The sequence below is a fragment of the Notamacropus eugenii genome, chromosome 2 (assembly GCF_028372415.1).
Source record: "Notamacropus eugenii isolate mMacEug1 chromosome 2, mMacEug1.pri_v2, whole genome shotgun sequence".
NCBI classification, from domain to species: Eukaryota; Metazoa; Chordata; class Mammalia; order Diprotodontia; family Macropodidae; genus Notamacropus; species Notamacropus eugenii.
In genome coordinates this window covers 379,362,792-379,384,632 of record NC_092873.1, presented here as the reverse complement: position 1 = coordinate 379,384,632, position 21,841 = coordinate 379,362,792, and the positions used below count along the sequence as shown (strand labels likewise).

General features: G+C 48.6%; 2 protein-coding genes across 4 annotated transcripts; one reads left to right on the top strand and one right to left on the bottom strand.

The window, feature by feature from the left end:
- The first annotated feature begins 810 nt into the window (after positions 1-810).
- PKLR (pyruvate kinase L/R) lies at positions 811-11,298 on the top strand. 2 transcript variants are annotated; one of them, XM_072647222.1, is made up of 11 exons: positions 811-895; positions 1,300-1,482; positions 6,420-6,511; positions 6,677-6,808; positions 7,252-7,438; positions 7,701-7,971; positions 8,166-8,316; positions 8,561-8,713; positions 8,816-8,982; positions 9,364-9,545; positions 10,902-11,298. In XM_072647222.1, the coding sequence occupies exons 1-11, from the start codon at positions 877-879 to the stop codon at positions 11,006-11,008; spliced, it is 1,644 nt and encodes a 547-aa protein (XP_072503323.1). In that variant the 5' UTR covers positions 811-876; the 3' UTR covers positions 11,009-11,298. The 2 variants fall into 2 exon arrangements, with proteins under 2 accessions (XP_072503323.1, XP_072503324.1); XM_072647223.1 differs by lacking the exon at positions 10,902-11,298 and having other exon boundaries at positions 812-895; positions 8,816-8,998; positions 9,364-9,451.
- Positions 11,299-11,930: 632 nt separating this feature from the next.
- On the bottom strand, positions 11,931-21,608 carry HCN3 (hyperpolarization activated cyclic nucleotide gated potassium channel 3). Of its 2 annotated transcripts, XM_072647217.1 has the most exons (8): positions 20,977-21,608; positions 18,294-18,723; positions 17,441-17,602; positions 16,729-16,947; positions 15,859-16,005; positions 15,290-15,530; positions 14,311-14,475; positions 11,931-13,913 (listed from the first exon to the last, which is right to left on the bottom strand). In XM_072647217.1, the coding sequence occupies exons 1-8, from the start codon at positions 21,273-21,275 to the stop codon at positions 13,210-13,212; spliced, it is 2,367 nt and encodes a 788-aa protein (XP_072503318.1). In that variant the 5' UTR covers positions 21,276-21,608; the 3' UTR covers positions 11,931-13,209. The 2 variants fall into 2 exon arrangements, with proteins under 2 accessions (XP_072503318.1, XP_072503317.1); XM_072647216.1 differs by lacking the exon at positions 16,729-16,947 and having other exon boundaries at positions 20,977-21,439.
- Positions 21,609-21,841: the final 233 nt, after the last annotated feature.

Sequence of the window (21,841 nt, the reverse complement as noted above, 5' to 3'; positions counted from 1 at the left end):
GTCAGGGGAAGAGCTTGTCCCTGGAATACTTCCGCCATGGACCCCTAAGCACCAGCGGGACCTGATGACTTCCTTCCTCTTAGGGGCCCCAGGAGGTAAGGAATGGGGACCAAGTCCCACTGAGTTTTATTGGTCAAGTGAAATGAATTGCATAAAGGAGGAAACTGGTCAGGAGGAGGAAGTAGGACAAGTAAAGTTGATCACAATGTCAACTTGAAGAGGATCCATGCACGTTTGCCTAATAATTTTCATGTGAATAGCACTGGACGTTCAGGAAGTGCTTTATACATATTGCTTCAGTGGATACTTATATTATTATCATCCTGTTTACAGATGAGGGAAATGAGGTGGAAAAAAGCAACTCTATGGTACTCTAGGAAGAACATTGGATTTTGAGTAAACAGACCTGGGTTTGAATCTACTTACTTCCCCTGTGACCTGGATCTTTCTGGACCTGTTTCTTTGTCTATAAAATAAAGGAGTTGGTCTAGGTGAAATCTAAGGTTTCTTCCAGTTTTAATATTCTATGATCTTATCAATATTTCAAGTAACTTGTTCAGGACTTGGACCCAGGCTTTCTGGTGCACAATGCACTGTAGTTTGTTTACATTCATTCATTAATTACCTGAAAGTAGACTATTCCCAGTGTTAGGGACTCTCCTTGAAATGTCCTCCCTTTCTCCCAAGGCCTATGGGGAATCTACCAGCACGGGAAGCTCCCGTGGCCGCTGGACTCTGCCCTCTGTCACAAAAAGCTTGGTGAATTGTGGGGCAGTGAGGACAAAGAGTCTGGTGATACTTTAACCAGCCACTCAGAGCCTTGCCCAGATCAGAGCAACACTGGGGTGACTGGCAGCAGACACACAGATACTGAACATGCCTAACAGCAAGGAGGGTAGGCTCTGGCTGAGGAGTGGGGGGCTTAGAGGAAGGGGAGGAGAGGGCCCTGAGGACTGATTCCAAGGATGGGAAACCTTAGGCAATGAGGGAGTTGGGAGAAAGAAGGAAGATAAGGGGGGGGGAGGGAGCCTGATAGACTGAGACACAAGGAAACTGTGGCAGGTGGAGGACAAAAGCATGGGGATTTTATACAGGTGAACTTCCTTCAGGGATCTAGGTTCTAGACTCTAGAGTATGGGAACGAGGGAGCTGAAAATGGAATAAGGGCTAAGATGGGTAGAGGAGGAGAGGGGCTGTGGATTTGAGCAATGAGAAGTCTGGGAATGAAAGAAGGGAAATTGGGGAGAGGATTGAGCTACCAGTGTCCACTGTAATTATCCTACACTTCTCCCCTGCCAGGGCCAGCTGGGTACCTTCGAAGGGCTAGTGTGGCCCATTTGACCCAGGAGCTAGGTGCTTCCTTCTTCCAGAAGCAACAGCTCCCAGCAGCCATGGCAGATACCTTTCTGGAGCATCTCTGCCTACTGGACATTGACTCAGAACCAGTGGCTGCCCGAAGCACCGGCATCATCGCCACCATAGGTAACTAATAGTGACAGTCAATCGATAAACATTTATTAAATGCTTACCCTGTACCAGGCACCATGCTAAGTGCTGGGGATTAAAAAAAAAGGCAAGAGGCATTCTCTGCCCTCAAGAACCCTCAACCTAATGGCAATGCTCACTTCTTGCAGTGAGGGAGTCTGAGAAGCAAAGCACTTTTGTGCATAATATTCGTTTGAGCATGATAGCAGGAAGGAGCAATTATTTTCACTTGACTAGGAAAATGAGGCCCAGAAAAATCAATGAACTTTTTAAAAAATCTCACTATAAGTTAACAGCAGAGGCAGACCTAGAACCTACGTCTTCAGCATTCTTTCCATTTTTCCCAAATGCCTCCCATTCCAACTCCATGGAACCATACCATAACATTCTCATTTTTCTCTTTCCCAATCCCAAATCCCACATGGCTACCACTTGCACTTCATTGCCAGCATCATCCCCCTCATCCTCCACATTGGTATTGCTTTACCTGGATCCCCTCCCCAACCTTAAGAACATCCATGCCTGCTTCACATTCTCCAGCATCTTGCATACCAACATCATTCTCTGGTTCCAGGGATAATTGAATCTCACATCCTCTGGCACTGCCCTCTTTCCAAAGATTTTCTTTTGCTGTATGGGGGAGGACTGAAGTGGTAGAATGTGTGATTTCTGAGAGGCTAGAGTGAAACTTTTTAGTTGTGAAGGAGTATCTCTGAATGGTCGAAGGAAGTGTCTCTGTGCAAAAAAGATGACCCTGATCTAGTTGGGGAGTGGGGGAGGTTTCTTTGAGTAAGGAAAGGAGGGATTGTATTTGCCTGATAAAAGAGGAAGTCTTTGAGCAGGAGAATCAGACTCAGTCAACAAGCATTTGAAAAGTGCCTACTATGTGTCAGGCACTGTGCAAGTTCTGGGGATACAAAAAAAGATAAAAACCATTCCCTACTCTCCAGGAATTTATTCCAATGGGGGAGAAAATATGCAAACCACTATGTACGTAAAACAAATATGTAAGGCAATAAATTGAAGTCACTCTGAGATGGAGGACATCAGCGTTAAAAGGGAGCAGGAAAGGCTCACTGCAGAAAAACGTGTTTTAGCTGGTACTTGAAGGAAACCAGGGAAGCCCGGAGATAGAGACGAGGAGGGAGAACATTCTAGGCAAGGACTCTGGAAATGAAGGGTCACATATGAAGAACATCAGGGAAGCCAGTGTAACTGGAGAATATAGTACATGGTGTGGAGTAAAGCGTAAGGAGACCGGAAGGGAAAAAGAGGCCAGGTCTTTAAAGGCTATTTATATTTGCTCTTGGAGGTAACAGGGAAGAAATAAAGTTTAATGAGTTTGGGTGGGGCAGGCAATGACATGGTCAGAGCTGTACCTTAGGAAGATCAAATTCTTTTTAAGAGGCAATCCAGATTAAGTGACTTCACTTAACCAGGGTCACATAACTGTCCGATTTAAATTCCAGCCTTAAAAAAAAAAATTTTTTTTAAAACTCCAGTCTTCCTGACTTCAGAGCTGGTGCTCTATCCACTGTGCCACCTGGCTGCCCTAGGAAGATCAATGGGATAGCTGAGTAGAATTTGGTCTGGAGTGGGAAAAAAGACAAGGTAGAGAAACTAATCACACTGTCAATAAACAAGTGTTTATTAATCACTTACTTTGTGTCAGGAACCTTGGTAAGTGCTGTGGTTACAATGAAAGGTGAAAACAAACCAACAAAAAACCCAGTCCCTACTCTCAAAGAGCTCGTCTTATGGGGAAGATAAAATGCAAACAACTACATACAAAGAAGATATATACAGGCTAAATTGGAAATGTCAATAGAGAGAAGACACTAGTATTAAGGGGGATGGGGAAGACTCCTTATAGAAGGTGGGATTTTAAATGGAAATTGAAGAATGCCAAGGAGACTAGTATGGAGATAATGAGGGAGAGAATTCCAGGCAGTGGAAATACCTGGAGTTGGGTGATGGAGTGTCTTGTTCAAAAAACAGAAAGGAAGCCAGAGTCACTATATTAAAGAGTACTCAGATTGGCAGGGTAAGAAGAGGAAGGAGGAAGATAGTGTAAGAAGTCTAGAAAGGTAGAAAATGCAAGGTGATGAAGGACCTTAAAAGCCAAAGAGGAAATTTTATATTTAATCCTAGAGATAATAGGGAGCCACTGGAGTTAATTGAATAAGAAAATGATATAGGCAGACCTACACTTATTTTTTGAGGATGGAGTGGAGTTGGTAGAGACTTAAGGCAGAGAGATCAATCAGAAGGCTATTTCAAAAGTCCAGGTGTGGGGTGAGAATGGTAGCAGTGTCAGAGTACAGCAAGGGCATGTAGAAGAGATGTTACAAATGTAGAATCAATACAACTTGGCAACAGATTGGATGTAGGGTTGAGGATGAGGGATAAAGGATGGCCCTTTGGTTATGAGCATTTGTGAGTGGGAGGATGGTGGTGCCTAGTAATAGGGATCTTAAGAAGATGGAAAGGCTTAGGGAGAAAGACAGTTCAGTTTTGGACATGCTAGGTTTAAGATGTCTATGGGGTATGATTTTAAAACGTCCAATAGGCAACTGGAGATGTAAGACTGAGGGTCAGAAGAGAAGTTAGGGCTAGATATGGAAATCTGACAATTATCAATAACTCCATGGACACTAATGAGATTGATCATCAAATGAAATAGAATAAAGGGAGAAGAAAAAAGAGCGCGGGATAGAGCTTTGAGAAACACCCACAATTTAATATGACCTTCACCCGACGTGTGCCCTGGATGAAGATCCAGCAAGGGAAACTGAGAGAAGCAAAGAGCGTCCAGGACAGAAAATCACAGAACTGGAAGGGAATCTCAGAGGCCATCTAGTTTAACATGTCCCTGACAAAAAACTCCACTAAAATATGACAGTCTTTGCTTAAATATCTCTAATGAAGGAGAAATCATTACCTTCTAAGGCAATCAATTTCACTTTTGGATAACTATGTTAGGAAGCTTTTCATCTCTCACTTCCAGTTTTACTGTTTCTGAACAGGCTGAACAAATCTAATCTATCTTCAAGCTGATACCCTTTGCCCATTTAGATAGCTTTCATGTTTCACTCTGCTAATCTTTGTTTCCTTCAACCAATCCTCATGTGGGGGGAGAGGAGAGCAGCTAGGTGATTGAACCAGATAGAACATTTGGCCCCAAGTCAAGAAGACCTGTTCAAATTCTGCCTCAGATGCTTGCTAGTAGTGTGACCCTTGGTCAAATCAATTAATTTCTGTTTGCCTCGGTTTCTTCATCTCTAAAATGGGGATAATAATTGCACCTACCTCACAGAGTTGTTGTGAGGATCAAATGTGATAATATTTGTAAAGTGTTTAGCCCAGTGCCTGGCACATAGTAGGTACTATAGAAATGTTAGCTATTATTATTGTCATTGTAGTCATAATATTAAGACCTTTCACCATCCTGCTCACACTCCTTTGGATGTTCTCCTGATCAATGCCCAGAACTAAAGCTAGTATTCCAGATTTGGCCTGACCAGGATGAAGCACAACAGGGCTACCACCTCCCTTCTGGACCCTGTGCCTGGATTCCTGTTGATCACTATTTCAATGTTCACTAACCAGCATCCTTCAATTTTTCCAGGAAAGGAGGTCATGCTTATTTGCCTAGAAATTTCAGGTTCCATTCCCTTAAAAAAAAAATCAAGTTGCTTGCCATTCTACATTTGTAACATCTCTCCTACATGTCTACTCCACTGTGCTCCACTCTGACACTATTACCACTCTGGTACAGGTCCTCATCACTCCACACCTGGACTACTGAAACATCCTTCTGGTTGATCTCTCTGCCTTAAGTCTCCACCTGCTCCACTCCTGCTGTATCTCTCTCCATCTTTTCCAAAGATCAGATAGTGAATGGCTATTGCAGTCATGTGCATTGAGTCCTTTCAAGTTGTTGGGAATTGGTTCATCTGGACCTGCTGATTCAAGTTCATCTAGAACAACTAGGAAGTCTCTTACTATCTCCTACTTATCTGGGAAGGGCAGCTAGGTGATGCAGTGGATAGAGCACCAGTGCAGGAGTTAGGAAGACCTGAGTTCAAATCTTGCCTCAGACACTTGACACGCACTGGCTGTGTGACCTTGGGCAAGTCACTTAACCCCAATTGCCTCATCCTGGGTCATCTCTAGTCATCCTGATGAATATCTGGTCTCTGGATTCAGATGGCTCTGGAGGAGAAGTGAGGCTGATGACCTGCACAGCCCTCCCTCACTCAAAACCAAGTCAAGTGCAAGTCATGTCATTATTTCTCTGATGGCATGGTCTTCTTCAGCAAAGAAGGACGAACACACAACTTATCTGGGCAAGTAGAGGGTATCTCTGGAGCAGAAAGAGGAATCTTTTAATCAGAGGATAGTTTCTCTGAACAGGGCCTCTCTGAAGGGGTTGTTTTCAGTATGTTCAACTCTTCATAACCTCATTTGGGATTTTCTTGGCAAAGATACTGGAGAGGTTTACCATTTTCTTCTCATTTTACAGATGAGGAAAACAGAGGCAAACAGGATGAAGTGACTTGCCCAGGGTCACACAGCTAGTAACTGTCTGAGGCCAAATTTCAACTCAGGTCCTCCTATTTCCAGGGCCACTATTTCCAGGGCTCTATTCACTGAGCCACCTACCTGCCCCTTCCCCACAACGAGGATAGTTTGAAGGAAATGAGAATGGTTAGTCTGGAGAAGAGAAGATTTAGTGGAGTTTAGTTCAGTAACTAAACGAGAGGGAAATAAGTACGTGGGTAGGCTGCCTGAGTAGATGGGGGTAAGGAGGGAGGGGGAGGAGAGGGCTGGATGACCGCTTGGGTCTTTTCTCATCGGGTATCAGTTATGCCAGATAGTTCCTTGAATCTCCTCCAACACGGAGATTTTGTAATTCTGTTTTTTGTTCACAGGCCCCGCATCTCGCTCGGTGGATCGGCTGAAAGAAATGATCAAAGCAGGAATGAACATTGCCAGGCTCAACTTTTCCCATGGCTCCCATGAGGTGCAGAGAGCGGTGGGAGGCGTTGCTGCTGGAGCTGGAGGGGTGGGGGGGTGGGGCAAGGGGGAGATTCTGCCCGGGGACTTGGAGGCGCAGAAGCTGTGGATTTAGGAGAGGTTGGCCGGGGATCCCTGTCTTCATTCATTCTTTCCCTGTCCCCCTCCCCAGTACCACGCTGTATCCATAGCCAACGTGAGAGAAGCTGTGGAGAGTTTCGCAGGCTCCTCTTTGAGCTATCGGCCCGTGGCCATAGCGCTGGACACCAAGGGGCCCGAGATCCGCACCGGGATCCTCCAGGGGGTGAGGACCAGGGCAATGAGAGAGACAGGCGGTACCGAGGAGCGAGGGCGGTTGGGACAAAGAAAGGAAGAGTAGGATAGAGAGTAAGGAGTGGGGAGTGCTAGAAAGGAGGGACTAGGGATGGGTGTGTGCAGGGTCAAATCGATAAGGGATTGGGCCAATAACTTGGAATGAGGTTGAGAGTTGAATGAGGTTGGAGCAGTGACCCTGAGGACGCAGAATCTGGAATAGCTGAAACTACATTCTGAGAAGAGTAGGGTGAACCAGCGAGCCCGGGGATGAGAGTGGGCGGGGACGTAATCGATAAGGGATAGAGTTGGAAATCCTTAACAGGTAAGTATAGGAAGAGCTTGTACTGCAGGAGGAAGGGGTCCATAAGGAAAGAAGGGCACAGAGCCCCCACATATCCCAGCTCTGCTCTTACCTCCCATTCCCTCCCGTAGGGCCCAGAGTCAGAAGTGGAGATAGTGAAGGGTTCCCAGGTCCGCGTTACTGTAGACCCGACATTCCGAACTCTGGGGAATGCGAGCACTGTGTGGGTGGACTATCCCAACATAGTCCGCGTAGTGTCAGAGGGGGGCCGTATCTACATCGACGACGGTCTTATCTCTCTGGTGGTTAAGCATAAAGGTGGGTGAACTCGAGTTAGCCTCTAGCCCTACCTCCAATTCAGGTCACACCCCTTAGTTCTTGGACTTGCCCTCTGGATTTCCTCCAGTCCCACCCCAAGCGTTGCTCCACCTCCCAGAGAACATGTCCCTCCCCCCGAACACGTCCCTCCCCCCAACCCTTTTACCCACCACCGCTTTGTAGTCTCAGTCCATACCCCTTTAAAAAAAACATCAAATTGCCCCAAATGGTCTCTTTCTTATTGGCCTCTGGAATTCCACAGACCCAGCAGGGCTGGTGACTGAAGTTGAGAACGGCGGGATGCTGGGAAGCAGGAAGGGGGTGAACTTGCCTGGTGCAGAAGTGGACCTGCCGAGTTTGTCAGAGCAGGATGCTCTGGACCTGCGCTTTGGGGTGGAGCATGGTGTGGATATCGTCTTCGCGTCCTTTATCCGAAAGGCCCAAGACGTGATTGCTGTACGAGAAGCCCTGGGGCCCCAGGGACAGAACATCAAGATCGTCAGCAAAATCGAGAACCGTGAGGGTGTTGAGAAGTGAGGCTTCCAGCCCTTGACCTTCTTTATCCCACCCCTTAACCCCCACCTCCAGGTCCCTGGTTCTCCTCTAAGTATAAATTGAATTGAAAGGAAATATCCCCAATTCCCCTTTTCTTGACTCTGCCCTTTACTCTCCTTGACTTTATTCGATATCTCCTGGCCATGCCCCCTCTTGGGCCCAAACTTCCTAGGTTTGATGAGATCCTGGAGGTGAGCGATGGCATTATGGTGGCACGGGGTGACCTGGGCATCGAGATCCCAGCTGAGAAGGTCTTCTTGGCACAGAAGATGATGATTGGACGCTGCAACTTGGCTGGCAAACCCGTTGTCTGTGCCACACAGGTCTGGGAGAGAGTAGGGGCATGTCATAGGTATTGTGGGCACCAACCTCTCTACTTAGCGTCCCTTGACTCTCCTATTGTGACATGGAATTAGGGTATAGATATCCTTAGCATATTATAACTACACTCAGATAGGGTCATGAGAGGGGAGAACACCCCCTGGAGTGGCAAGGAATGCATGAGTTGAATAGGGTAGGAGGGTCTAAAGCATCAGTCCTTGACTCTTATGAAAATGGTACTTCCAGATGCTGGAAAGCATGGTCACCAAAGCCCGGCCAACACGAGCAGAAACAAGCGATGTGGCGAATGCTGTATTGGATGGGGCTGACTGTATCATGTTGTCTGCGGAGACAGCCAAGGGTAGTTACCCTGTTGAGGCTGTGAAGATGCAGCATGCGGTATGGATCTGATGTGGAACGCGGGGCATTGTCTGGGATCCAGATATCCTGGGACATCCAGGCCAGATATCAAGGCCTGACCCTGGCCCCCTGGTATTTTAGATTGCTCGGGAGGCAGAGGCCGCAGTCTTTCACCGGCAACTGTTTGAAGAACTTCGTAGGGCCGCTCCCCTAAGCCGTGACCCTACCGAGGTCACTGCCATCGGCGCTGTGGAGGCTTCCTTCAAGTGCTGTGCTGCTGCTATAGTTGTGCTGACAACATCTGGCCGGTGAGAGGACAGCAAGGTGCCTGGACAGAGGTGGGAAATTTAGGGACAGAGAGGGAGGTTGAATGAACATCTAAGGACATGAAGAATTAGTGGTTTGGAAAAGACAGCAATCCAGGGACTTGTGGAGAGACCCAAGCACCTAGTACCATTGTCTAGTATTTGTAAAAGGCTTTAGATTTTTCAAAGTACTTTCATATCCATTACCCTATTTGATCCTTACAGCACTGGTTGTGAGGTAGGTAGAGCATTTGAGAAATGAGAAAACTGAAGCCTGAAGAGGTCATCACAGAGAAAGATGGTGGCAGAGTCTGGACTGAAAACCAGATCTGCTGATCCACAATCCAGTGCCTTTTCCACTGAGCTACGTACTCTTTCCCCCAGCTCGGCACAACTCTTATCCCGATACCGTCCCCGTGCAGCTGTCATTGCTGTCACCCGTTCTGCTCAGACTGCCCGCCAGGTCCATCTGTGTCGTGGTGTTTTTCCTTTGCTCTACCGAGACCCCCCAGAGCCCATCTGGACTGATGATGTTGACCGTCGTGTCCAATTTGGCATTGAAAGTGGTGAGGCTTCCATGACTTTTCCCAAGTTTCTCCTTTCTTCACCTAAGATGACTGGTCTCTCTCCCTAGTGCCTTCCAGGCATCTGTTTCCATGGCAACTCTCCAATACCACCCCTCCACCTCCCCCAACTCTTCTCATCCTGAGACTCTTTTGTATAGCAGAAGCCACCTAAACTAGTTGATGTGAAAGCATGTGACAAAGGGGCTGATTTATTTTCTTCTCTTGAATATAGGGGAAGAGCTAGTGCATAATGCCATCGCCTTGCATTGTTGGGGAGATTCTGTGTTACTGCAGGGAACAGGCAGATGGAACTGCACACTGCTTTAGGGACCAATCATCAATAATTTTGCACTAGGGCAATTCAACTGAGGGGATAACTTAAGCTACTGCTGTATAGGCAACTGCTATAGACCAGAGGTATTGCTAAAACAAGTTTTATGATGTTAAGAAGTTGTTAAGCAGGCTTGATTTTATCCTGTAGGAGGCAAGCAGGTGCTGTTAGAGTCCTCTAAATGTTTCTCTCCAAGGACAAAGCCCCATTCACCTCACTTTGTTGTTGTTATTGCTGTGTTTGTCCTTCATTTTCGAAAAGGACCATGACATCAGGATGATGACATGACCTGCAGTTGACTTTGATCTGAGTGAGGGAGGGCTGTGCAAGGACACCAACCTCACTTTCTCCTCCTGAACCATCTGGGTCCAGTGGCCTGATACTCATCAGGATGACTAGAGATGGCCCAGAATGCACTTGGAGACCCTGGCGCTTTCAGACTAAGGTCTTATCACATTCTCACTTTGAGTGAGATACACCTATTCAATGAATTGGCTTCTTTAAATAGTTACTCAAGGGATAGCTCCCTTAGTAACAAAAAAAATCAAACTAGGAGGGAAAGACCCTCAGTCACCCCACCTTAGGTGTGGTTCTAATTAGAAAGGCAGCAGGTGAGAGAAGCAGCCTTTAGCTACTGGTCTAAAAAACACCTATGACAATTCACATAGTATTAATGTCAGTTACCTCATTCAAGTCATCCCTACTTCCCACCCCCATCTTCTATCACCAAGGCAACACAGGTGGGACTGAGACAGGCTATTGAACCAACAATGTTCCCTTCCAACCAACAATGTTCCCTTCCAAACTTGTTATGCATACTGGCATTCAGTGAATCCCTATAGTACTATAGATCTCTGGGGATTAGCTAGTGGGGTGGAGGGAGTAGGGGAGAGAAGGTTGGGGAGCGGGTAAGAGAACATAGTATGGTTGCCTCTGTCCTACATCCACTCAGGGACTGAGAATTAATTCTTATTACTCAGATTTCCTAGACATAGTTTCACCCCCCTCCCCTCTTCTCCACCCAGGAAAGCTCCGTGGTTTCCTTCGAGATGGTGACCTTGTGATTGTGGTGACAGGCTGGAGACCTGGCTCAGGCTACACAAACATCATGAGGGTGCTAACTGTATCCTGAGTCTCCATGTTCCCAAAAGCCATACACCTGTGTCTGAACCCTCAGGACCATGTTCCAATGGAGGTGACTTCCCCCGCTCCAATATCACACCTCTTTTTATAGACCCTCCCCCAACTCTAAGAGCTAATTCCCCCACTTGCCACCCACATACTGAAATTTCATCTCTTTGTAAACCTCAGAGATCACAGCCCCTTTCTAGTTCATATGTCCTGTTCCTGGGGGCCCTCCTCTATCACCAGGTTTCATAGTTCCTGGAAGCTCATATTCAATAAAATATCCATCACCCTCAATTGTACCTGAATGTGACTGCATCCAATCCCTAAAATACCCTAAGTCATTGGTCTCAGCTCAGCTGCTTAATTCCTTCTCCCAGAGTCTCTCTACCCACCCAGCAACAGGGGAAGATGAGATGTAAAGGAGAAGACATCATGTGTTCGGGGATCCCTGAATTTCCTAAGTAGAGAAAGTAATGCCCCTTTCTCAGAAGGTTCAGATCCTGCCCCCTGTAGCGTGAACTTATTAGATGCTGCCAGAACTGAAAGCATACCTGAACTCATAGGATCACAAGGCATAGAGCTGGAAAGGACCTTAAAACTGATCTAGTACTGATTCTAAGGTTTAGAGGAAAGAGGCAGTTTGCCCAAGACAATCTAAGTAGTGAGTGGGAGAGTCAGGATTTGAAGCCAGACCCTCTGATCCCTGCTCTAGCATTACTTTTATGACCCCATAATATCTCACTCCAAATGATAGTGGGTGGCACTGAGTCCCTAAAGTCCTCACCAACTTTCTTGCCCATCTTGTCTGCCCAGACAATGCTCACCCCTCCTACCCTGTTATCATTTGCCTAGAAGCCTTTTTCCCCAATCTGGTGTTCAAACGCTTATTCTAAAACCCACTGCTGTACCCCATGCACACCAGGAGCCAAAAGGGACATTTTTTTTAATATATATCCAACTATCTGTAAACAAACATTTAAAAAAACCAATAAAATAATTCCTCCACACACACATACACACACTAAGAATCCCAGAGCCCAGAGCATGGCAGGGGAGCTGTATGCCAGGGTTCTGGCTCTTGTTCTTCCTATACTAATGTCATAGAAGGGGAAGACAGGGACAGAGGGGGAGGTTGGGGGGCTTCCTGTATCCCTGAGAAGGCAGAGGTGCTGGCTGGTCTGCCCCTCCCCTACCCTGTTCCCATCTTTCCCCCACTCCGTGGCTTGGATTCTCACCCTTTCCCCACTCTCTCACAGCATAGGAAAAAAAGACACCTAAAAGTAAAAACTGCCCCCAAACCTACCCCAGGTGGCCCTTCTCTCCCCCTACACAGATGGGGAACTGGAGTCTGTGTATTGCTGATGGAGCCAGGTAAGGGCCACAGAGCTGGCATGAGGAGAGAGAAAGACCCCCTCTGTCTTTCCCCCTCCTCTAAGAGAGAAAGACCCCCTCTGTCTTTCCCCCTCCTCTAAGAGAGAGGGCAATATATAAATAAATCATGAATTACCTAAGGATTCAGCTGCTAGGGCTCCTAGGCTGGCACATTCATTAGGGAGGGGCTGGACATTCCCCATCTCCAGGGGCACAGCTGGTTAGGAGCACAGGGAGGATGTGGCTCTTTGTTCACAAGATTTTTCTACAACAAAGATAGGATTGAGAAAAGCTGGCAAGAGACACCCATTTGGGCAAGAGGTGTTTGTATTCACCAAGAGGGCCGTAGACGGGGAGGTGCCTACAGATGGCAGTGATGAGAGCAGAGGTGGATGCCTAAACAAGGGGCATGAGGCCTGTGTTTTTGGCAGTGATGGGGGAACAGGAAGGTAGCCTCACTAGGCAGTGATGGGACGTCTGCCCCAAAAGGGCTCATGAGCAGAGGGATGCAGGAGCTGGGAGAAGAGATCTTTCTACTTGGCAGTGATGAGGATAAGAAGATCCTCATGCTTTATTGGGTGGGGAAGAGGGAATATATGTGGGAAGGTCTATGGCCAGGGGGATGTTCTGAGGAAAGGGCATTGAGATGCTTCTATCTGGTAGTGATGGAGGCATGTCAGGTAGGGGGATGGCTGAGTTAAGGGTTATGTAGACTCTTCCACTTAGCAGTGAAGGGAGACATCCTCAGTATGTGATGCTTTGTTTGTGGTACCCATAGACATCAAAGCACCCACACCTTCTCTCACAATCAAGATTAGATGTACCCAGGAGTTCTCACATGTTAGCAGGAAGTTGGGGGCCCCTGGTGCTACCTGGATCAGAGGCAGGAGGCCTGAGGGGGTGGGCCATGCCTGGAATTCTGGATAAGAGCCCTGAGGGGGGCAAACGCTCACCTGCTGAGCCCTTGCGCCCAGGGGAGCCCTCCCCAGCTGCTCGGTGAGGAAGTGAAGGTTGTGATGCTGAAAGTGGCCGTCCCCTGGGCCCTAGCCGTCGCCCACCCCCACCAGGTGGGGGACCTAACAGGGAAACCTGTGAGCGCCCTGCCCGGGATAAGCTGGCATGAAGAGTTCGGGCTGCTGGTGCAGGCAGGCGGGATGTGGATGCCCAAGGCCCTCGAGCCAACAAAGGGGGTCCCCGAGCAGGCACCAGCGGGGAGGCTGGAGAACCAGCTGAGCGGCGAGCAGAGCGGGCAAGAAGAACAGCAGGAGAGTCTGGGGAGAGGGGCAGAGGGGCCCGATGGTGGGTTAGAGCAATGGCCACACTCGAGGTGACTGCAGCCGCCTGCAGTGGGGCATGAACCAGGGGCTCCCACAGCACTGGCTTCCCACTCCAGCGAGCACCAGTGCCAGGGGCCAGCCCTCTCACTCCCCGGGCCATGTCCCGGTCATGCTGCACCAGATGCTGCTCCATGACTCCACCACCACCACTCCCTGGGCTGGGTTCTGAACGTTTTTGCTGAAGCAAGGAGTTTTTCTTTCCTAAGGATGTCACAGATAAGATGGTGTCAAAGCATGACAGGGTCTGAGCTGGTAAGGGGAGATGTTCAGAAGATGTGTCTCACACATATGAGATAAAAGGTAGGCATTTATGGGGTGGCATTGGGCACATCCTATTTGAAATTAAGGGGGAGAGGTAATCCCTGAGCAAAGTCAAAAGTAGGACAGAGAGAAGGGACCTGGGCCAAGGAGTGGGCCTCCAAGCTGCGGAATTAGGGGTGGGATGGGAAAGATGGCACTGCTAATGTGGGCAGTGTGCTATAAGCAGGGGAGATGAATGGAAGGAAAGACCAAAGGTTTGGATATTTGCTCAGGGCCAAAATAAAATAAAATAAAATAAAGGGCCTCACCATAAAGGGTGGATGTAGCAGGGACTCACCAATTCGGTGCAACCTGTCCATGGCCACTGTCTCAAAGGCTCTCCGCATCATGGGGAACTCCTCTAGCACCGCATTAAAATGGTCCACACTGAGTGAGTAGAGGCGACAATAGGTGTCAGCCCTCACGCTAGCTGTTCGCCTGCCCCTAGTCAGTAGGCAGATTTCTGAGGGGAAATGAGAGGGGAAGGGTGTCAGTATCCCATCTTCTTAGCACCTCTGGGTTCCCAACCCCCCCCCCCCCATACTCCCTGGGCACTGCTGCTCTATACTGTAGAAGTAAAATCTGTGGTTTAAGAAAAGGGATTGCTTTCCATTGAGGGATACTTACTAGAATTCTGAGGACATGCTATCGTTTCTTTCTAATTCCTTCTGGGGTGTCTCAAATGCTCTGATAATCCCCTAGTTCCTACTAATAGGAAAGATTCCTGGTCTCTCTTATTTTCCTGCCCTCCTCTCCCTCTGTCTATCTGGGGGAGATAGCATCTCACTTGGCCCCCCAAAAAAGTTATTGATGAGACAGGGATTCATAGGCCCCAGATATAGTCTTGTTTTCCAGCTGAACTACTAGCCTCACACTTCTCTCTGTTCTTCTAGCCATTGATTATTCCTATGGATTTATGAGCTAAGGACATGCTGTATGTGTCTATGTGTCTCTTCTTTCATTCCCAGAGCACCACTAATGAGAAAACTTTTTTTCTAAGTGAAATCAGGTTCAAATGAATATCAAAGGTAGGCTTGAAAGGAAAAACCCAAGAGTCTCAGATCTTTTTAGCACTGCTCCCAAGATATTTTTATTCTCACCCACTAGATCTGCCTCTTTATGTGAGACTGCCTATCCAACAGCAGTACAGGGACATAGTGTTGCACCCCCCCCCCCTCCCAAAAAAAGCATGGAACCTAGGACTGGTTCTGCCTTTAAATTCCCTTGTTTTTTCCATTATGTCTCTCTCCCAGTTCTCCTCTCGCAGTCCTGCTTACCCCCAAAGTAAGAGCCATCAGTGAGACGAGTGTCCCGTGCACCACGAGTCAGCACACTGAGAAGTCCATGCTGGATGAAGTACATCTTTCTGCCCACAGAGCCCTCACGAACCACGAGGTCCCCTGGTTGAAAGACCTCAAATCGAAGTTTGGTGAGCACAGCAGTAACGAAGCTGGGGTCAGCATGAGCAAACAGGGGCATATGGGCCACCAGGCCCCTACAAGTGAAATTAATGATTTCCTGGGCAGAGGGAGAAGGTGAGGTCAGTTAGGTTATCATCTGCCAGGAAATTTTCATATTCTATGACCAGAGAACTAGCCCTCACTGAACATAATTGGTTTCAAAGACCCCAACCTCCTAAAAGGAATGAGAGATAGGGTCAGCATAGGCAATGTTACTGTAAGGCTCTACTTCCAGAAAAGATATACCCTGCAGATGCTGCCCACCTTCAAAAGTTCCTACTACTTGAAGCTCCCAATCTTCCAACACTAGGCTTTCCTGTCTTTCCTAAATTATTCAGCATCATTAAATGCCCCATCTCAAAGAGTATTGTCCTCTACCCCCCTACCTCACGAAGTGGCTCACTCAGCTCCCCCAAGATGCTCTCCTCATCAAACATCTTGCCTTGGTAGCGATGTTCATAGTACTCGTGGATTCGCTGACGGGTATCAGCTGGCAGTTTGTGGAAGGACATGTACTGCTCCACCTGCTTATACTGAAGACACCAGCCCCACCCAGACAAGGGCTATCAACACAGAGATATGGATGCACTGACAAAGACAAGAATATGAGAATATGGGAATATAAAGGGATATGAGGACACACATATGGAGACATGGGTATGGAGACCCACACAGACATGAACTCAGGAGCATGAAGACAAAGATATGGGAATATACACAAAGAAACAAGGTCAGGGATACACAGGAAGATACAGACATGAGGACATAGAGTGACACAGACATACAGACACAAGGAATAATACAGACAAGGAGACAGAGCAAGAGCACAAACCCAAAGGCCTATGTGGGCAGAGACACAATCATGAGATCACACAGGAACAGAGACATGGAAACAAAAGTCAAAGGGCACAGAAAAGAAAACATGAATACAAAGATATAAACACAAGGTTAGAGAGTGGAATTGGTGGAAGATGCCATGGATAAAGTACAAGGGGACACAAACACAGATATATCCAGGTACAAAGAAACATAGAACCCACAGGCAAGGGAACAGAGACCTCCCCAAACACAAGAAAACAATTTGGAGACATAAAGCCAATAGATGGGGAGAAGAGGAGGGGAAAAGATGTAGAGACCCAAAAGGGCACAATTTAGAATGGGCATCCAAGTAGGATGTCTGGGTCCTAGTGTTCTGCACAAGTTGGGTTTTACCTCCCTCCACCTCCACCTCCACCCTTCTCTTTACCCTTGCTAACCTTCTCTTGATACTGGCGACGGGATGAGTCAAGAGACTGGATGAGGGCCGTGGCATGACCAATGAACATGGCATAGCATGTGGCACCCACAATCATGCTAAGCATGGTGAGCCAGACATCCGGCATGCCCTGAGGTGCTTGTTGCCCATAGCCTATGCATAGCATATGGCTCATGGCTTTGAAGAGGGCATGAGAATACTGGCGGCCCCAAGAATGATTCTGAGGAAAAAGAGAATGGCGCTGAGCCACTAGGGGCCTGGATCTTTTACCCTCTAAACTGCTCAGTCATTGATTCAAATGCTCCTAACACCACAGACCGAGTTATGGTCCTTACCCCAGAATCGTCTGGGAAATCACAAAAGGATGACCAACCCCCAAGGGCCACACAAGCATATTGGGAGAGAAAGTAGTGGTAGTTCTCCTGTTCTTCCACTTCTCCTTCCCACTCCCCTCACCTCTTTCCCCTTTCATGTCCTATCCAATACTTAACATTATGCCTGGCACAGAGTAGGCATTTGATACATGTTGATTGAGCTTTTCTCTCTTCTTCCTTCACACATCTTTTTCTTTCCCTTATGGATCTTTTTCTACTCTTGTCTATCTCTCCATCATGCCTTACCATAAGCCAGTTCATGCTCCTACCCATCTCTAGCAGTTCAAGAGAGACCTAAGAGTGGCCTTTAGCAGCCCAAGGGATAGAGAAGTGTCTCACCACCATGTGGTTGATGGAGACCCAGCAGTCAGGAGGAAAGTCCTGGAGCATTGGGACCAGGAATTGTAGGCAGCCATCCCAGTGACACAACAGTAGCATCATCCCAATGAGATTGAAGATCCGAACCACAGCACTGGCCAGGTCATAGGTCATGTGAAAGATCTGGGGGAGGAGTGTGTGCAGGGCTGTGGGCAGGGTTACTTCTCTCTTGGTCCCTGCCCCCTTCACAATTTTGCAAATATTTCTAGTTATTCTGTTCTTGGGTGACCCTGACTAATTACCCCCTACATATATATCCTACCATTACCACTACAGGCATAACCCTAGATAGGGTAGTAGGATACCTTAAAAAAGAATTATTACCATCAGCCTTATGACTAAAGGGAGGGTAGAGGCAAATGAAATATGTAAAGCATTTTGCAAACCCTAAAACACCATACAAATGTTAACTATTATTCCCATTAGGAGAGGGGAAGACTCTTTGAATCCTCTCAGCATCTTCTACATTCTTAAAATTCCCTGCTCTCTCTCTCCTATATTTTATCTTGGTCTTCCCCCTCCTTTCCCTTAGATCTGACTAGCTCCAAACACTTTTACAGGGGTAGTTTTATACTACAAACCATCAATCCAACCATGATACCCAGCATCTTCCAGTTCTACCATCAGAAACTTTCTCCCAGCCATCTCTCTAGTAAGAATAATAACCTTAAAAACCTCTCTATTCTCCCCAACACCTGATGATGTCATGCCCCAGAGACCCTACCTTTGAAACTCCACCCACTTCTCTAGTTCTTGAACTTTTTGTCCCCCATGGGATGAAATAAATCCCACCCTGCCCACCTCCCCACCCCACCTCCTCCCACTGGTGGATGTATCGGATGAGGCGAGAGAGGCGGAGCAGCCGAAGAAGGCTAAGAATCTTGGTGAAACGGACAATTCGAAGGGCCCGCGCTGTCTTGTAAACTTCAGCATCCAATCGTGGTTCCAACTCAACCACGAGGAAGATGTAGTCCACTGGAATGGAGGAGATGAGATCCACCAGAAACCAGGTGCGGAGGTAGCGAGTGCGAATGGCATGGGGAGCCAGAAGAATCTCTGCTCCTTCTTCCACCACAATCCCTGTCCTGAAGTTCAGCACCAGGTCCAGAAGAAAAAATGTGTCGGAAAGGACATTGAAGACAATCCAGGGTGGAGAGTTTTCCTCCTTGAAAAAGGTGATGCCCACAGGGAGGACAATCAGATTTCCCACCATTAATAGTAGCATGATCAGGTCCCAGTAAAATCTAGCGGAAAAGGAAGAGAAGTGAGGACTCTAAGCACTCCTTCTCTACTTCTGATCCACTTCTGTCTCATCCTCTCCTGTCTCCAGATTTTTAAACATTTTCTTCCCCTTTCTGGTGCCTCCCATCTCCTAAGTCCTGTGTAATAATCTCTTCTCTAGAACTGACTTTCCTGGGTCTGTTCTCTACATTCTATCACTGTCCATGTCGGTTGCATTATAACCCTTTGTCTTCCTATCTGTGTCTTAAGGTGGGAAAGGTGGTAGAGTTGTCCTATTTCTCCCATAACAATGGGAAGTTTCTAAAGGCAAGGACAACATCTTTATGGAGAAACTTTCCATGTCACCTACTTACAAGCTTTATTAACAAATATCCCTGGCCTCTCATCCTTTTTAACTCCTTCCATCCACTGATATTCCAACTGAGTATGAGGCTGGGCTGGGAAAGGAAAGATCAGGAATAAAAAGGGATGGAAACTCCCTTATCCAAAGGGAATTTTTTTAATTGTCTAGGCTTTCCAGGGATATGACCCAGTCCTAGGTGTTTCCCACCATGTAACTTTCTTTTCCAGGTAACCAAGAGAACTCTCAGTTTCTAGAAGTCAAAATTAGGGGCCAATTTGCATTTTGTTTGCAACTTATTTGGAAGTTCATTATGTTTCCCTCTCTATATAGTACCTGCCCTAGCTCTTTCACTTCACTCCTGCTTCTCTCCTCAATGCCTCTAATTATTTCGCTATTCTATCATACTTATATCTAAACTCTTTTATTTGCTAGATTCCAGCCATTCAGCCCCTTTCTCTCCCTCCCACTTCAATTGTAAATACCCTTTGTATTTTAAAATGAACAAAAAAACTGAGCCAGCTCTGTTTTTCTGTCATTCTCTGTACCTTTCTTATCTCCTAAAGGACACCCGAGTTTGTACCAGAAGCTGGGAGAGGAGTGAGAGCACTTTCAAGCAAAATAGGATCTTCACAGCCTGAGTCACTCACAGGCAGTCACACGCCCAGCGGGTGATACATAGGGGAGGGTAAGGAGGGGCCACACATTTAGAAGTGAAGTGGAGGAGAAGGGTGAGGGGAATGATATACAGGAAATTGGAGGCAATACAAATGAATACTGAAATTGCCGGTGGAGGACAGTAAGACACAGTAATGTAGTAATATGCACAAGAAAAATGCAGCTGTGGTATTAGTGAGGGCCCTGGCAGAAGAGAAGGGAAGAAAGGAGTAGGGAGAACAAAGGAGAGGGGCAGGAAGGGAACGTTTCAAGATTTAAAGGAAATCACGTGTGGGGAGTTTTAAAAAACGTACATCCATTGCTACAATCGATCTAATGGCTCTGGACCCACTTCCAAACTTTATACCCTAAATTTAGGTACTACTCCCCAATTCTTTTCTCATCCAAGAGCTGTCCTTCACTTTGCCCAAGGACAGGGACAGATTCCTCTTACTGCAGTGTGGAGTTGGAGATCCAACCTCTAAAAATGGGTTAGAAGGGTTCAGACTGCTCAACCCTCCTTAACCTTCCCGAGGTTCATGGAAGCTACTGGGCAGTGTTCTGGACCCCCATGGCCAGCCTCCAACTTTCCAATTCTCAGTCTCCACCCCGCCCCCTAGACCTCGAGCCACTCGCCATCAGCACCAAGGACAGCGCCCAGAAGAGCGCTTGAATCTTTCTCCTCCCAACCGCCCAATCCCATCTAGCACCCCCAAGATTTCTCCTCCTAGCCCCGAAGTGGCTTCCAGTGGGTGGGAGGTCAAAAGGGTGAAAGCCCTGCCCGTCTCTAGTGGCCCCCAGAAATCTCCGTCCTGATTTCCCTCACCCCCAACACTAGGACTGGAATCTATGCAACCCTGGGAATCCCCACCCTACTCGTTCTTTCTAGGACCGGAAGATGCCGTCGAGGGTGGAGCCGGGACCCCCAAGACCGGAAATACCTGCCTCCCCCCACCACCACAGCTGTCTTTCCCACAGCAGCAGCAATCCCAACGAAAATGGGGCCAGCCCCCTCGAAGACAAGAAGTCTACACAATGGTGGTGGTAGTGTAGAGGGGAACAGGGGTGTCTACTGGGCCCAAAGGTAATGGTCATCCTGGCCCACTTGGTGACCCTCCGCCGGCCCGGAAGTGACGTGTGCGTCAGGGATGGGCTGGGTTCGAGGCCCCCGGGTATCCCTGTGACCTGAAATATCTGACCGTCAGTCAGACCGGGCGGGGTCCCCTGGGTCCCCGGAGCCTCCCTGGGCCCGCGGTACCGAAAGTCGCTGTAGGGATGGATGATCCAAGCTCCGGCTGACTTGACCCGCTCCTGCTCTATCTCTACCGCCTTGTGGCTGCCGAACACCCGGAGGGAGAACTTGTTGACCGCTGGCTGCAGTAGGGCCCCGAGCTGCCGCCGCATCGGCCCAAGCCCAGCTTCAGGCCCCGGCAATGGCGAGGGTCCTGGGACGGGGGCAGCCGGGCTGGGGGCAGGTGGGGGGGCCGCTTCCAGCCCCGGGGTGCCTCCGTCTACCGCCCCCGCCGTTGCTGCCGCGGGCTGCTGCTCTGAATCCATGGTGGCAGTCCCCCCCCCTTTCTCCTTCACAGCCTCGGCCTCCCGGCCCCCAACAAGGCCATCGCGACCCCGCCCCCGCCCCCGCCCCCCCAGTCCCGGGAGCCGGAGCGGAGCTCCAGCCGAGCCGGAGCCGGGAGCCGGCGGCGCAGCCCCGCTGGCTAGGAGCTGAGGCGGAGGGGCGGGCGTCGGCTCCCAGCTGCCGGCGCTTGGGGCGGAGGGGGTGTGTGTGACGGGCGGGGAACGGGGCGGAGACGGGGCTGGCCGCTGGAGGGGAGCGCACGCCCCCAGGCGGGAACTGAAGGCAAAGGGGGCGGGGCCGCGTCCAGCGGTCCTGGAGAGGGAGAGCGCCGGGTCTCAGTAGCCCAGAGGCAGTGTGGGGCGGGGTCCACCGCAGAGTCGGAGGCTTGGTTTTGCTGCCATGGGCTAAGGGAGCTGAATAAAGAGCTGGTCTGGCCAGAAAGCCTGGGAGGCGGAGGCGTGGGGAGCTGCTCGAAGTCCAGGGTTCTAGACTGGGGTGCGGGCTGGCTGGGCCTGGGCCCATGGCGAGGGCCGTGGACGGAGACTGC